The sequence below is a fragment of the Mesitornis unicolor genome, unplaced genomic scaffold, assembly GCF_000695765.1.
Source record: "Mesitornis unicolor isolate BGI_N332 unplaced genomic scaffold, ASM69576v1 scaffold5968, whole genome shotgun sequence".
Taxonomy (NCBI): Eukaryota; Metazoa; Chordata; class Aves; order Mesitornithiformes; family Mesitornithidae; genus Mesitornis; species Mesitornis unicolor.
In genome coordinates, this window is record NW_010203741.1 from 27,373 (window position 1) to 43,846 (window position 16,474).

General features: G+C 38.5%; 1 protein-coding gene across 1 annotated transcript in view; it reads left to right on the plus strand.

The window, feature by feature from the left end:
* The window catches only part of PAPSS1 (3'-phosphoadenosine 5'-phosphosulfate synthase 1), a 36,229-nt gene extending 20,392 nt beyond the window's left edge, over nucleotides 1–15,837 (plus strand). The window contains exons 8-11 of the mRNA XM_010190813.1: nucleotides 81–216; nucleotides 1,562–1,830; nucleotides 5,105–5,334; nucleotides 15,018–15,837. Of these exons, the coding sequence (XP_010189115.1) occupies nucleotides 81–216; nucleotides 1,562–1,830; nucleotides 5,105–5,334; nucleotides 15,018–15,156 (774 nt within the window). The 3' untranslated portion in view covers nucleotides 15,157–15,837. The remainder of the gene's footprint in view (nucleotides 1–80; nucleotides 217–1,561; nucleotides 1,831–5,104; nucleotides 5,335–15,017) is intronic.
* Nucleotides 15,838–16,474: the final 637 nt, after the last annotated feature.

The following is a 16,474-nucleotide window of genomic DNA, read 5'->3' on the forward strand; positions in this document are numbered from 1 at the left end:
GTGCCCCCATTGCGATTACTATAGATGCTCTGGAAAAGCTGACAACCAATCCTAATAAGGATTTTCCTTTCTTTTCTTAGATGGTTATGGAGCAAGGCAACTGGCTTGTAGGTGGAGATCTACAGGTCCTTGATCGTATCTATTGGAATGATGGGCTTGATCAATACCGTCTCACTCCAGCTGAACTAAGACAGAAATTCAAGGAAATGAATGCTGGTGAGTATATTTTTCTTTTCTGTTTCTTCCTGCGAAGATTTATCCAGGTGCCTGCTACCTCAGTAGTACAGGAGCTAGCATTGTTTCAAGGATGAAGATTTTGAATGCTTTCTTAGGTGGCATTGTTTGCCTTTCACTGGTATTAATTTTTATGATCTAAATATAATATATTGCCTAAATATACAAGAAAAGCTGGTAATGCCTGAGGTTCTGAATTTGATCTTTCCATACACACCAGGTATGTTCCTAGTGCAAGAGAAGATGCTAAAATGTGGTAGAACAGGATTTAAAAACTATCAAGTTCAGCTACAACTGTAGAGGTATGGTTGAGTGCTGAGCTTCCATGGTCTTCTGTTTTTAAGTCTGTTTCATACTCTTTCTGGGGAGCAAAGCTTATGACAGTAATGCAAGTAGACTGGTGCAAAGTGGAATGAATCACAGTTAAAAATTGTGATCTAATGGCTAGATTTATATTGCAGAAGAAACAAAACAGTTTTTCTCACTAAACCAGTTGTGTTGAGCCGACAAGTAAGAGGCTGAGTAATGCTATAAAGCAGAGAGCAATGCTGCCTTCACTGTGGCAGTGACTGACAGGCTGCTAAGCACTTCTAAATGTGAGGGAAGAGATAAACACCAAGAGTGGAAACTGAGATTGGCTCCTGTCTTTTTTCAGTGTGGTCAGTATTTCGGAGACTGGTATTTCCAGGATCTGCAGGTTTGAGTTACCAGTCTTTGTTTCAGCTAGCCTTTAAATAAGTATATTTGATACCTGATAAAACCCTGTTCTCTGTATTTCCTTGGTTCCTTATTGGGGAAACCTCTTAGTTATGGTGATTTTGCTGTCTTGCAGGGTGCCTTAGTTCATCTTAATTTGCAGAAGGGAGAAATCCTTGTTGTGTCAAGGCTTTTTCGTTGAAGGGTTTGTAATACTTTGGAATAGCAGTTAGCCTTGATTTGTTCTTCTGTGCATAAACTCTACTAAGCTGTTTAGGTGAAAGAATCTTATTGAGGCACATTAAATCCCCTTTTATTTGTTTTGTTACAAACATATCTATTTGTTCTCCTGACTATATATAGACCCTTTAAGACAGGTAGCATGGGTTGATTTCCTCTCAGAATTTAACTTTATATTATATGCTCATATGATTCTGTTTTAATAGTTTTGCTTACTGATTATAATTTAAAAATAATTCATAACTTCATAATGATCCTTCATAATTATACATGTTTAATAGCATTCAGAGGAAAGATTGTACTGTTTGAAGATTTTTTTTTCCTATGGTTGTACAACTTCCGATAAAATAACTTGCTTTCCTTATATCTTTTGTTTGCTTTTTCTCCATAGATGCTGTCTTTGCGTTCCAGTTACGCAACCCGGTGCACAATGGGCATGCTTTGTTAATGCAGGATACTCATAAGCAGCTTTTGGAACGTGGCTACCGGCGCCCAGTTTTACTCTTACATCCACTTGGAGGCTGGACAAAGGAGGATGATGTTCCTCTCATGTGGCGCATGAAGCAACATGCTGCAGTACTGGAGGAGGGAATCTTGAATCCAGAAACAACAGTGGTGGCTATATTCCCTTCCCCCATGATGTATGCTGGGCCAACTGAGGTAAATACATCAAGAGTTTAAAACAAAACCAAACCGCTTTAATAGTGCACTAAAGTATTTTGTGTTATGCCTGATGTTTCTGCGTTGTGGTTCTTTTTAATGGAGAGAGGAGACTAATTTTCCTTGGGAAACCAGACTGTAGAGGCTCTCTCTGTCATCAATCAAAACATTTTTCTGTGAAGAAACTTCTATAATGGAGGATTTTGCTGGAAATGGTGGGAGACAATATTGGGTTTATGTGTTCCTTTCTTGACAGTATGATAATGAATTAATCCTCCTTCCTTTTCAGAAAAAAATTTCTAAGAGCTGTTAACGCACCAGATAGTTGTCCTGAATGTTAAGATACTTAAGTTTTATGACTATTAATCAAAAAGTTTGTATGTTGGAGGGCTACACACAAATTAGAAAAAGGAGGAGAAAAAAAGGCTTTGTTTATTTCTTGGCAAACTTAATCCACGAAGAATTGTTTCAAGGCTTTTGTATTAAATAATTCTTTGGCAACACTTTCTTCAGAGTCTAGGTCTTGGGTTGGAATCCCTAGAGGCTTGTGAGAAGCAGCAGAGAGAATGAATGTTCTCTCATTTGAGAGCAGTTCCTTTAGGAGATATTGATTCTTGATGTCATTCCTTCTTCCCCTGCCCATGAGTCACAGGAAGTTCAAATTCTGACCCGGCTCAAGAGGTTAACTCCATGGTAGCTTTCTGGTAGATAGATCTCACCAGTGGAATGGAATTAAACGAAATTAAATTAAGTTGGTGTCACCTATTTTCTACTGGCCAGTTGACTGATCAAACAGAGCTTGTACTACCTTTTAGTCCAGAGAAAAAACTGTAGTCCAGATCCAGTTGAAGTATGTAAGTGACTGCAAGAAATCTTGTGCTGTTCCCCATAGACCTTTTATGAGTATTAACATAGATCTTCTACTTCAGTCTTGTATCCATGATCATATGAGAAGAAACAAAATCCATAATCCTTATTCTGAAAAGAATAAGACATTTCTCCTAACCTATATGGCATTTCTGGTGACCTCAGTGTACAGCCGGACAATAACGTTTGTAGCCAAGTAATAACAAAATACTTTTCCTTTAATAATTTTCCATAGGTCATTTAAAAGGCATTGGTACCAGATTTGCTTCTGTAGCACAAGTGCTTTACAGAACAACAAGCAGCTCTTAGTACAGTTATCTGCAGGATGGATGTGGCCTTCCAGTCTGTAAAGATACTAATGGACAAGTTTCATAAGTGTCAATTTAGCGTTTTTATATTTTTAACATTCCTGATAATTACCTTGGAAGAAAAGGAGCATTTTTCAATTCAATTCAAAGGAGCAATTTTCTATAATGGAAAATTCCGTATCAGAATGCAATAAATTCACCTGCTTAGGAAAGTAAATAAGTTCTGAAGTAGTATGGATGTGTAGAAGTGGGACAAGAACTGCTAGTTTTATGTTTCAAACATGTGGTTTGCATTGTTCTAAATTGTCGTATTCAAAATGGAGTTCATACTTGCTGTTAACCCAAATGATATTGTTAAATTTAAATTTCTGAGCTATGCTAGAGTAGTTTTAGAAAATATGCTGCTAGCTGCTGTGGTACGCTGGAATTTCCTGTGTATAGCCCACTCTGTGCTTGTAACTGTGGTGAGCTGACCCTGGCTGGATGTCAGGTGCCCATCAAAGCTTCTCTATCACTCCCTCTGGTCAGCAGGACTGAGGAGAGAAAATATAACAAGATGCTTGTGGGTCGAGATAAGAACACGGAGATCACTTACCGATTGCCATCACAGATGAAACAGACTCAACTTGGGGAAAAATTATGTAATTTATTACCAATCAAATCAGAGTAGGATAACAAGAAATAAAACCTAAATTTTAAAGCACCTTCATCCCCACCCCTCTCTTTTTCCCAGGCTTAACTCTACTCCTGAATTTTCTATGTCCTCCCCTCTGAGAGGTGCAGCAGTATGGGGGTTGCGGTCAGTTCATCACATGTTGTTTCTGCCACTCCTTCCTCCTCGTGTGGAGGACTCCTCACATTCTTCCCACTGCTCCAGCGTGGGTCCCTCTCACAGGAGAGAGTCCTCCATGAACTTCTCCAACGTGAGTCCTTCCCATGGGCTACAGTTCTTCATGAACTGCTCCAACTGTTCCAATTTGTTTGGGAGGAAAAAAAAATCCTCTCACTGTATTTAGTAAGAGGGATGGATTTCTAAATAATTTGAATGCATTTCTTTGGTTGTAGAGTGCAAGTGATTGAACAGTCTGCAGAATTTCCATTGAAGTCTTTTTTTCTTTTTGCTACTTTCAGTAGTAACCGAGCTGTACCACTAATTTTGAAATGTGCGGTGAAGTAATGTGGGAAAGCTGTTTGTCAGTATTTACAATACTTGAAATATAAGATTTGGTTCGTCCAAGCAAAAACTCAGTAAAGCTGAAGTTCCCGGTTTTGACATTTGTTCCTCCCTAGTTCATATAGATATGCTAGAATCAAATTATTTCAAAATGATTGGAAAAAAGTGACAAAATATTTACCAAAACTAGAGTTGCTTTAACAGTTTTCATCTTGGAAGCTTGTGGTATAACTACGCAGTCTTAGTGCTCTGAAAGCCTGCTCCAAGCATTCATGTGCAGTATGTACCTAGTTTACATCTCCTTTGGGTATTACTATCAATGCAGACTAAGTGTTCAAGTCCTGCCTCAGGCAACATCCTTGCTGCGTGCATCAGGTGAAAATGCTAAGCATAGTAATTTTTCTTTTTTAATGTGTGGATAGGTTGATCAGATCACTCGTGAACGCTATGTTTAAGTAACCTGGCTTGTCTTTCTTACGATGATGTGTTTGACAGCTATCTGTTGGACAGGGTGTCTTTTAGAGAAGTTACCGTAATTATGACTAGATCCCACTAAGCTTCCCAAAGCAGTTGCTTTTGTGTTAGTATTTTATATAAAAGGAAAGGGCTGGAGGGTGACAACATGAGGAAGAACTGAGCTAAGAAAGGGATGAGCTCCGTATTTCTAGTCCTGATTACACTGTTCCAAACACTGTGCTAAAGTAACTTCTTAAGCATCCTAATTTGCAAATCAAACAGGAATAGTATGTCTTAGCTGTAAGTTCGATGGTGATTCATGTAATTGATGCCTTGTTTTGTTGTGGCTCCATAGTAAAAATCATGTCTGATTAGGGAATAAGTGGTAATTATACAATGTGTGCACATTTTAAGGGTCATATTTTGACTGTTTTCTTCTTTTAACTGTTTTTCCCTGTCTCTGTTCTAGGTTCAGTGGCACTGTAGATCAAGAATGGTTGCAGGAGCTAACTTCTACATTGTAGGGCGAGATCCAGCAGGGATGCCACACCCTGACACTGGGAAAGATCTCTATGAACCAACCCATGGTGCCAAAGTGCTGACAATGGCTCCAGGCCTTCGAGCACTGGAAATTGTACCCTTCAGAGTTGCAGCTTATAATAAGAAAAAGAAGTGCATGGATTATTATGACTCTGATCAGTAAGTTTTATTTTTGTTTTAAGGCTTTTTGAGCAATAGCTGTCTTTTACCCTCATGCCCACATTAAAAAAAAAATTTGTTTTAATGAAATTCGTATTGCTCAAAGATGGCAGTGTTTAGATGTGGGTTTAGGTCATGAATACAACTTGACTTCAGCATGGTAGGGTGCAGTTTCACAGCATGACTAACCTGATCCAACTTTAGCTGCCACTGGAAGCTCCCCTTTTCCTCCCAGGTACTGGAGTTTCTCTAATTCTGGAACATGTTTGCACAAATTGCTAAATACACAGAAAAATATTACTGTTAATTAGAATGGTAAGATTAGCTTTCTTTCTAAATATGCTTCTCAGATGTCAGATATGTATCACATATGATAGAAGAGAAAGTGAGAGACTGCAGCAAGGAGAAGATATTGGAGAAGAGAGGGTGACAAATAGTTATTTGCTATGCTTAAGAATAATGCAAAATTATGCCCTGAGTCCATTGTATGTCACAGGGTTTTAAGCTGTTTGGCTTTGTTTTGTTGTTGCTGGCTTTTTTTTCTTTTCTCTGGTTACAGGACAGGTAGTTTCACCTTCTGCATGTTCCAATATTATTTTTCACTCATGTGGCATACTGGAATCCAAAACTCACTGTGTGTGTTGTTGTGGTGCCAATGACTTGGACTGGGAAGATGATTTGTCATTTTAATTTCAACCTCTTTGTTCAGATATTGAACTGTACTTTCATTTTACATCAAGCTGCAGTTGAAGTTAGTGCTGAAATGCAAACTGTTGAGCAAGATGTTTTTCTAAAAAAACTTATGTTTTATGTTCTGACTATTTCCTACTGCTTCAAACTGAAGAAGTATGTCTGTACAACACAGTTCATCTTTGAAAGCATGAACTCTGCATGGGATGGATTGGTCTGTAAAAATGTACCCATCTCTTATCTCTTGTTCGTCAGCTGCTTATTACAGTTACACTGAGCATAAAAGTCTTCAAGGATGTCACTGTGGCTTGTGACAATCAACCACCAATTTTTATTCAGCAGGTCGTGTCTTTCTTATCATAAGCTATGTTTATTTGTAGATAGTGTGCTGGCTTAACCTTGATTGTAAGTTATGTAACTGTTTTATATTTCAGCAGTAAATTCCAAGCACCTGAATTAGTCTGCTTTTATTTTTAAAAGCCACAAAGTTTTAGCCTTTCTTACATAACTAAATACAACTTTATGGTATGTTTTTCTGTTGTTTAGAAATCATAAGCAGCATGAGAAAGGAAAATCTGTTGAAACCTGACAAGAATTAAAATAGTTTCACTGTGTGTTACTCTGATATCCATATGTGTTTAGAAATTTGATGATTTGCTACACTGCAGATGTTTTAAAATTGGAGCTAATCAGGGAGGCTTATTTAGCAGTTGCAGTTTGCTGAAGTTGTTCTTCCTTCCTCCTTCCTCCTTCCTCCCATATAGGCAGTGTTCCAGCATAAGGTTCCCCCTAGTTCTGTGAAGTTTTTCTTTGGATGCATTGCATCAGGTTTTGTTTTTTATCTCAAGTGAAGCAATGAACAGTAGTGTCAGATCAGACCTGTGTCCTGATGCATATGGTATTCTCATTAGGAGGGATAAAATCAGAAGGAATGGTATTCTTAGCTTATATGACATGAAAGTCTTTTTCTAAAAATATTGCCTCTTGGCTAGCTGTTGAACGCTTTGTTACCTTTGTGCCTTTCATTATATCAGATGCTCTAGAAGTCCTCATTGCTGTGCATGGTAACTAGAGAGTGATGTAAATCTTGTTTGTTTTATGCAAACTTGTATGTACTATAACATTAAGTTCAAAAGGCTGTTGTAGTTGATACTATGGGTATTTGTCCTGTTTGTTGTCCAAGTAACTCAGCAAGTTTTAGAAGATAAATACACCAAGATTAAAGTGGAAGAGTTTTATACTGGGGTGTCACTTCTTAATGAACTGGAATAGAAGGGGAGTAGCAGTGTGAGAGGCCAGCATTTCCATTATGTGGAACAGAAAAATCTTTGTGAAAGAATATTGATTCTGTGAGCATTGATACTGTGCTCCTAGCAGGATAGTTTTGATTTAGATCAAGGAGAGTAAAATTGTACCTCATTAGCCAGAGCAAATGATTAAAAAAAAATAATTCTGGCCTTTTGGCACAGACTGCAATATGCACACCCTATTATCCTTTCATCGTGCCTGTGGGGACCCTTTGGTTTGAGGCATTCTTCTTCTGTTTCTGTCAGTCTTGGAAAAAAGACCATGCTGTTATTAGTGTGCAGTTTTGCTCAGCTGCTGTCAGAATGTAGGACCATTTGTCCTGTCCTTCCCTTTGTAAACTACAGGGTGGACTGGAGTGTGGCAGCAATCCTCTAGATGGCAATGCAGACACGTGCAGTCTACCCGCAGGGAGCCATTATTGCTCCTGCTTGCCATAGGCACAACACTGGTAGGCTCCAGACAGAGTTAGAGCTTGGGTGGGTGCAGGTGGCTGCGCTTCAAGATAGTCTGTGTAATCCCAAAAATGTGGCAGACTCCTGGACCATGTGGTGTTTGATTCTGTAAGGAGAATGGCAGGGAATAGAGGGTTGTCTGGAGACAGGAGAGAATGAGTACTGGTGGAAGACCCGTGGGTGTGAAATAGTGATGTTTGTGGAAATCTTTCCTGAGCTCACCACTTACCTGGTGAAAGAACACAGCATCAAAATGTGGGGAAGGGGTTGTATGCATAGAAGCATTGTCCCACTTCTTTTGGAAATGGGTAACTTGATTTCCATTGCACCTTTCTCAGTTCTTTGAGGCTTGGATACTTGACAGCCAACTAGGCAATTCAGGAATTTACATAACTAATGGATGCACAGAAGGTTATGGCAAGTGGGTTGTATTAGTGGTAACATAGCTGAGCTGTGTATCTTAGCTGCTGGAAGTAGTTATTCACTCCCTGAGTGGTCATCTCTTCTATTCTTTCAGCCCTCTTAGATTCCTCTGTGTAGGAAGGTGCTTGTGAGAAGCCATAATGTACACCATCTGCTACCTTGCATGTCTCTCTGATTTGGCAGTTGGAACCCACACCTGGCTTGGCAGCAAAGAGATGCAGAGATTATTGCAGTTGGGCTCTTTGCTGATGTTAGCGAATTATCTTTCTGCTTCTGAAGGTAATCCCAAACCATGTTCCCCCACGGACTGCCCTTGGAGTTGCAGTAGACCTGGTATCTCTGCTTGGGAGCAGTCTGGAGAACATGACTGCTTACTGCAGGGGGCTTGGACTAAATGGTCTTTAAAGGTCCCATCCAACCCAAACCATTCTATGATTCTGTGTCTGTTCACTTTGAGTGTCAGGGCCTTACGCTGCTGGTTAACAATGCTGAGCTGCTCTGGTGGTGTGTTGGAGCTGAAGTCACTTGGCAGCAATTCTGTCTCCAGGTACTCCTGTTTATAAGGAAAGGCAGAGATACCCTGGTTGCATTCAGGGATAATCAGGGAGCATTGCATGTGAGGAAAGGGGGTAAGAAGAGACTGATATAGAATCCTTTATACTCGCTGCACAGCGAGTATAGTTGCAGAGTGGTGCACAAAGTTTAACTTGTATAACTTGTTTGACTTAAGTTACCCTTTAAAATATTGAGACCTGTGAACAACCAATGGCTTGAGACTATATTTGTATTTTCTCTCATGAAGCCACCACAATTTTTAAGTTGTTCATTGGACATCTTGGAAATAGGCTTAGCACCTCATGGAAATGCAGTCTTAAAATACATTTTTTTAAAAAGATGTGTCTAAAACTAAGAATTAGAAAAAGGATTTGAGGAATGCGTCTGAAGTAACATAGCAGCACAGGTAGAGCTAGCTTAATTTTAATTTCCCTTTGGTCAAAATGAGGATAATAAAAATTTTCCCTTTTTATTGTTGCTGAAGTGAGATAGAAAGCTGAATCCAAGTTTCTGTGGAAAGCTTGAGAGTTTCCACTTGCATAGCATTCTGAAGAAATAATACATGTAGAAACTAGTATGAATATTGGTACAGTCCTTTGCTCATCACCATTTTTACTTTTTTAGAGTTCATAGAATTTTGCATCAATAATTGAATATGATCTTTTGAGGTCCCTTCCAACTCCTAACATTCTGTGATTCAGTGAATATGTCCAAACATGTTTTGGAAAAGTGTGTAAGTGTTTTGGAGAAGTCTGTAGGAAGAATTCTAGATATAATGGAGAAATTCCAAGTGTGTGTCTGATATGTGAACCAGTGTTAAAGTGTAAAGAAAAAAACAATCAAAGAACCAAGCAGCCAACAAAAACCACCACCACCTCCCAGAAAGTTCCTACCCAATGCTGAAATCCCTTCAGAAAAGCAGTTGGTGTGTTTCTTCAGCCAAAAAGGCCTCTCAGTTACCACAGACAAGTGTAATTTGGGATTGGTGGCTTAATAATAGTAGTTGTTTGGGTGAGCAGAGATTCCCAATTCTTTACAGAAGATCAGTCCTATAAAATGCAGCCACAGACTGCTGCTGAGAAAAAACTCAATTAAAAAAGGAAATTAGTCTGGCAATTTAAAAAGCCACAGCAGTGTTTGGAAAATAGAAATTTTTTATTTATTTTTTTATTTTATTTTGGTACTGAAAGAAAACTGATGAGATCATTTTGGCTAAAAGAAACCCGTAAGTAAGGTTACTGAAGCAGACTGTTCATGCTTTCTGTAAAATGTGAATGAAGCATGGGTAGCTGTGAAGAGGAGAGATTTTAACTTTATTTCCAGGACTTTTAATATGGTTGTCATGACTGTTTTAATACTATCAAGTTATACTTACAGGACAGCTGTTCCAACTAGTACATACTGTTCCCAAATTCGTTTGATAGGTTACCTGATTTTTAAAGTGATACTAACAGGCTGAGATAAGCACACTTGGCTGTCCTCCTTAATATGGCTTCTCAATTAACATTGGTGCATAATTTAGGATACAATGAAACCCTACAGCAGCTCAGAAGACTTAAACCCTCCTGCCACTCAGAAAGGAATTTCATTCACAGCAGGTAGAGATCTGCTTGCATATGTTGATATTAATCACATTATTATGTTCTGCTTTCATGAAGAGTTTGATGATGGCCATGATGGTTCATGATGATGAACATAGCCGATACTAGCTGGTTCATTCAGCATCATGGGGCATTCCTAAGGCATAATGTAGATGGACATAACAGAGACTTGACACTGTAAGGGACAATGTTTGACTCCTGTTGTAAGTCGTAACTTGATGCTGCCAAGGCAAATTTTAATTCAGTGAAAAATCCTTCTGAAAAGGGTTGTAAGGTTAGATTTCACCTCATGAAAGATGCTGTTGAGGAAGCATGAAACCAAAAAAGGAGAGTTGTCCTAGGAATTAATTGGATCTAAAGTTTACCAGCTGAGTAGGACATGGCAGTTGTTTTGAAGCCAGGCCAGGGTGAATAAGTAATTTATTTCCATACATTTCTTTCAAAAAAGAAAATTTTATGAATTGGCAAAACTATGAATGAGTGGTCTGTACTTTTATCACAGGTCTTGTATTTAAGAGTAATTTCTTGAGACCTTGAGAGCACCAGATATTCCCCTCCACAGAGAATGGGAATTCCAAGAAGGTCATTTGCACAATGCCAGATACTCTAACAGAAGGTCGGGGTTCCCAAGATTATGGCTGATCTTTAGTGCTCCCAAGGGAAAAAATCAATTACATAATATGTTTTATACTTAGATTAAACCTGTAGGGAATAATTGTTGAAGTGGGAAAATGTCTCCTAATTCACTGCATTAAGGTACTGTACTGGCACCTCAATACAGCAGAGGTCCTGTAGGACAGTGGGCATCTTCATGCAGCCATTTCCCAGTTGCTAGCTGGCAATAACTTCTTTTTGTCACAAGAACTGTTAAGTTTTTTGAAATCTTAGCCTGACACAGTGCTTTTAGAGTGTTTGAGTTCATAACAAAGCATGAAGAACTGCCATTGTTGCTGGAGTCACTTGTGGTATTATAGTGAAAAATAACTACTGATTGCACAAAAAAAGGGAAATCCATTTAAGAGACTAAAACATTAATCCTTGTAAATGAAAGAAAGAAATGAACTGGTGTATGAGTTCTTAATCTTCTGTGCATGGTTTGTAGTGTCCTTTGAGTCCAATGCTCAGCACTGGTGAGGCTGCAACTTCAATACTGTGTTCATATTTGGGCCCCTCACTACAAGAAGGACATTGAGGTGCTGGGATGTGTTCAGAGAAGGACAATGAAGCTGGTGAGGGGTCTGGGGAACGAGTCTTACGAGGAGCAGCTGAGGGAGCTGGGGTTGTTTAGTCTGGAGAAAAGGAGACTGAGGGGGCAACCTTATAGCTCTCTAAAACTACCTGAAAGGAGGGTGTAGTGAGGTGGGGGTCGGTCTCTTCTTCCTCGTAGCTAGTGACAGAACAAGGGGAAATGGCCTCAAGTGGTGCCAAAGGAGGTTTAGGTTGGATATTAGAAGGAATTTCTTTACTGAAAGGGTTGTCAAGCACTGGAACAGGCTGCTCAGGGAAGTGGTTGAGTCATCATCCCTGGAGGTGTTTAAAAGAAGAGTAGATGTTGTGCTTAGGGACATGGTCTAGAGGTGGACTTAGTAGGACTGGATCGATGGTTGAACTCAATGATCTTAAAGGTCTTTTCTAACCAAAACCATTCTATGATTCCAAGGCTTTTTCCACACTGAGTGTAATAGGGCTCTAGGATGCTATGCCATGGAGCAAGTAACAGTTTCAGTGTAATAAATTTCAAGCCTGGGTTCCTGTTGACAAGTTTTTGTTGGGGATTTATTTCTGCTTTTTTTTCCTCTTTCTTTTGGAGAAGGTTTTTAATTGCATTGGCACAAAATATTATGTCAATACCAGTCAAACCCAATTGGTAGTAAGAGGTCAAATCAATGTTACAAGCATTTACTAACATACAGTGTGGCTCAGAGAAAGCTAATTTCAGTAGCCACTAAATAAAAAATTTCAAAGGCTTTTAAATCCCATGCTCAGAAAAGGCTTGGGTTAGGTTTCATTGAGAGTCATTCCAAATCTCACTTGAGAATGGAATTTGGATGGCTTTGATATTTATATTTCATTGCAGCTTTAATGGTCAAATGTTTTCCCCTCTCATGTTCTGCTCAGATTCATTTTATGTAGAATAACTCCTAATGTCCTCAAAATTTACTGTGAACAAAATTACTTGACTCTTCTTTCCAATTTCTTTTTCCACAAAAGCAAATTACTCATACTGATAGGTTTTATTTCAAAATACTTGTGATTCACATCACACCACAGTGTCAGTACTAATAAGGTATTTCTGCTTAATGGAGATCTGTTTGTGATATTCAGGAGATTTTATTTTTGCCGTTACTAAAGACAACGAGTATTGATTGGTTACTCAGATACTCTGTTTTATAGATGAAAGTGTAGATTAAACTGGAAACAATAAAACTGCAAATGCAGGGTTTTTTTAAAGAGGCAAAAATTACTGTGTTGTTTCAACATACAGTCTATATTGCCAAAGGTCCATCTGAGTCACTCTAGTGATTATTAATTAAGGTTTTGTGGTTTGTGGTTTTTTCGTGTGTGTGTGTGCTTTGTGTTTGTTTGTTTTTTTTGTTTTTTTTTTTTTAAGAAAAACCTCTTCAAAGGAGAAGCTTGGGATAATGAAAGGGTCTCATTGGTACTTTTGTACTTTTTAATAGTATTTTAAAAATATTTCTAGGAATGTTATGCAGTACTGAATATAGTAAGTTTCTTAAACGAACCTCACTCATGCTTTTCTTTTCTTATAGTTTCTATAGAACTCCTTAGCTTTTTTCCAGTTTCTCTCTTTCTTGACATCTCCAATTCTTAGAGCTGTTTTTTATGCAACTAGGGATAAGAAGAAGCTAAAGGAATTGGGGGTCTTAGTGAAGCAAACTTGTATGGCATATCTAAATTTCTTGTCTTAGATCCATTATTCTACTTGTAGGGCATGGGAGGAAGTTGAGCGTTTTTCTGAAAACTTAATAGGCGTGGTGGGCATAAAGCAGCTAACATTTTTTTTTAATGCTCAAACTTCAGTATTGCTGCCACGCTGTAGAGAAAACCACACATGAAGAAACTCTATAACACTTGCTTTACTCCTCTCTTCCTGATCTTGTCACTTCCCCCACATGTATTTCATAGAAATAGTTCTTCGCAAAGAACGCAAGTTACTTTCAAGCAGTGTTAGCGAACAGTAGGCATCTCTCTGCCAAGGAACAAAATTTGCAGGCATTATAAAGAAGTGACAGCACTTTTTCTCCCATGGGCTTATATCAACTTTAAGTTTTCATTTTTATGTAATTTATATTTTGCAGATTTGAAGCAAAGTAGGGTTTTCTGCCTTGTGACACTTTAGGAACCCACAGTCCTGAACTGAGTGCAATAAGAAAAAAGCATGTATGGCAGTGCTGCTGTGTAAATGTATACAATCCAAATAAAAAAGTTATGGGGCTAGTGGTTTTGTGAAAGGGAACTGTGGAATGCTTTCTGCATCTTGCTAACTTCCATACTCTACTGAGCATGGTTCTGCCCTCTGATGCACACACTTGGCTCTTATTTCTATCTGAGGCATGTGCATCTGAGATCAATACTTGGCTTTTATTTCAAACAGACAAGTAAAGAATGAGTCATGCATATATGTTGCAAATTGGGCAAATGGTGTAAGTAAAATTGCTTATTTAATTTAAAAATAAATATTTTTTTGCTTTGGAGCATTTGGTAGAACTCTGGCATTCTTATCTCGCTTTTACTGTTTCAGTCCTGTGAGGAGTAAGAATTTAAATTGTGGAACTTTTGCTGCTTATGACCACATACCTGAGAAGTTAATTTAGATTTTCATGTTAACAATGATAAACAATCCTGATCTTTGTTCATTTGTGCATTTGTCCAACTGAATTCTGTTTTTTAGGGAAAAAGATCTTTAAGAGAAGGAATTTTTATTATTCCCCTGGGTTTTTTCTTTCTTTTTGAACTGTATGTGCCATATTATTAATATGTGCTTATATATGTAGATATGTATGCTCAGTGGCTTGCAATGGCACAGCTGTGGAGCTTACCTCTAGACTCTGAGGCTTTTACTTTCTCTGTTCTGCAAACTGTCCTTCACTAAGATTTCATGCAATGTCAGTTTTTTTCACATTCTCTAGTGCCACTGAAATGTCCATCTTCAACCAGCACTGGAATGACCACCTTCAACCAGCACGTAGAGCTGGTCTGCTGCCATGGCAGGGGGGGGGACAAAATAGGATGGCTGCCGTTGCTTGGAACGGGGCTGAGACAGGAGGTGGAGGAGATGGTTCTCTCTCAGCAGCAGTTCCCTCTTTCCTCACAGAGAGTGAGCCAGGCTAGATGAAAGCAGAGGCTCAATTCCGTCCACGAGAGATCAGTTGGATCATGCTGCTAAACCTCAGGAGTTATTTAAGCTGAATACTGTAGAGAGTGTATGTTCTAGAGATTTAGTGGCATTGCTGGCCAATCCTCTGGAAATGATAGTTGTTATACAGCATTATACTCCCAAGAAGAAATTTATAAAGTATCAAGAAAGCAGAAGGAATATAAGCAACTTTGCCTGCTTTTAATATATGTTCTTTTTCCCATCTCCCCTCGCTCCTCTCTCTCTCCCTCCTTGCCCCTACTCCTACTCTCTCAGCCATGAAGACTTTGACTTTATATCGGGGACCCGCATGCGCAAGCTGGCTCGAGAAGGACAAAACCCGCCGGAAGGCTTCATGGCTCCTAAGGCTTGGACTGTGCTGACGGAATACTACAAATCCTTGGAGAAGGCTTAGGCCTCTTATTAACTGCAGATCAACCTTTGACGCCTGATTTATTTACGAGAAGGGGACCACACAGTCACCGTTCATGTTGCTTTTTTGTGGTGTCTGTCAGGAAGTTCTCTGAAAACAGACTCTTTCTCCCTAACTTAGCATCATTCTCTGCCTGTCCTTATGGGTTCTATTATGTCCTGGCACCTAACTAGCTGCTGGTTTTAATGACTCCTCTTTTATTACAGTTAATATTCTTGCAGTAGGATTTTTAACTCGTCTTTTTTTATATTTTACTGCCTCTGTCCTATGAGTTCTGCAGCTGTTAAATAGATGCAGCTTTTTTCATATGTTATTTAAGCTGCTGGGTAGTTTCTGGTTTCAGTAGTTTGTAGGAAAAAACGTAATGGTTAGACCCTTAATTATGGATTAATTATCTATAAATAAAAAAAAGTAAATAAGTTTTAAACCATCCATGGATGTGTCCTCATCTTTATCTCATCATCATCTCCAAAAGCACTTAACATTAATTTCTCACTATATGTAATCAAAAAGCAGAGATTTTTATTTAGCATAATTAAACTTTTTTGCTTTCTTTGTTTATTTTTGGAGTTCATTGAGTTGTCCAGTGATTCTGTTCTGCTGTGGACCTGTAAAGATGGCCAAATAATGAATAAAAGAAAATATCTACTTTTCACTTTGAATTGATAACTAATACAGATTTTTTTGTGTGTGTGCTTGTTGCCGTAAGTGTCAGTAGGGAATGTTTTATTTCATTTGATATAACTTGCCAGTTTTTGATTCAAGGTATACTTCTTCAGCCTGCTACAACTTAAAAACGTATGGCTTTTAATTCATGTTTAATTATTGCAATAAAAAAAATTCTTGCATCTTGGCATTTCCTGTGGTACAAATGCGGTTAATTTTCTGGCTATTTTTCAAGGTCTCCAGAGAGTAATCTCTTGATTCAGCTTTTCTTGCTTGAAAGACAAAGCATATGTTGTTCTTCTAGGATTCTTCAAAAATCCTGAGGTTTGTTAATTCAATATGTGAAACATTAACTGCTAAAGAAAAACATCAAAAAAGAACAGTTAAAACACTTCTTTAAGTGTAAAGTAATACTGACCTGTTGGGATCTTCTCAAGCATTTGCAGGTACAGTGGAACAGTCGTAACCCCTCTTAGCCTATAAGCTAGAAACTGTCTCTTACCCTTCTCACAGAAACTTACTTTTCTGCTGTTAAACAGTGTATATAGGAAGAACCAGCTCAAAATTGGTTTTGTAATGTTGATACTAGCCTGCTACTGAGCCTGGATGAAGCATATGTTCATCTAGATTTTTT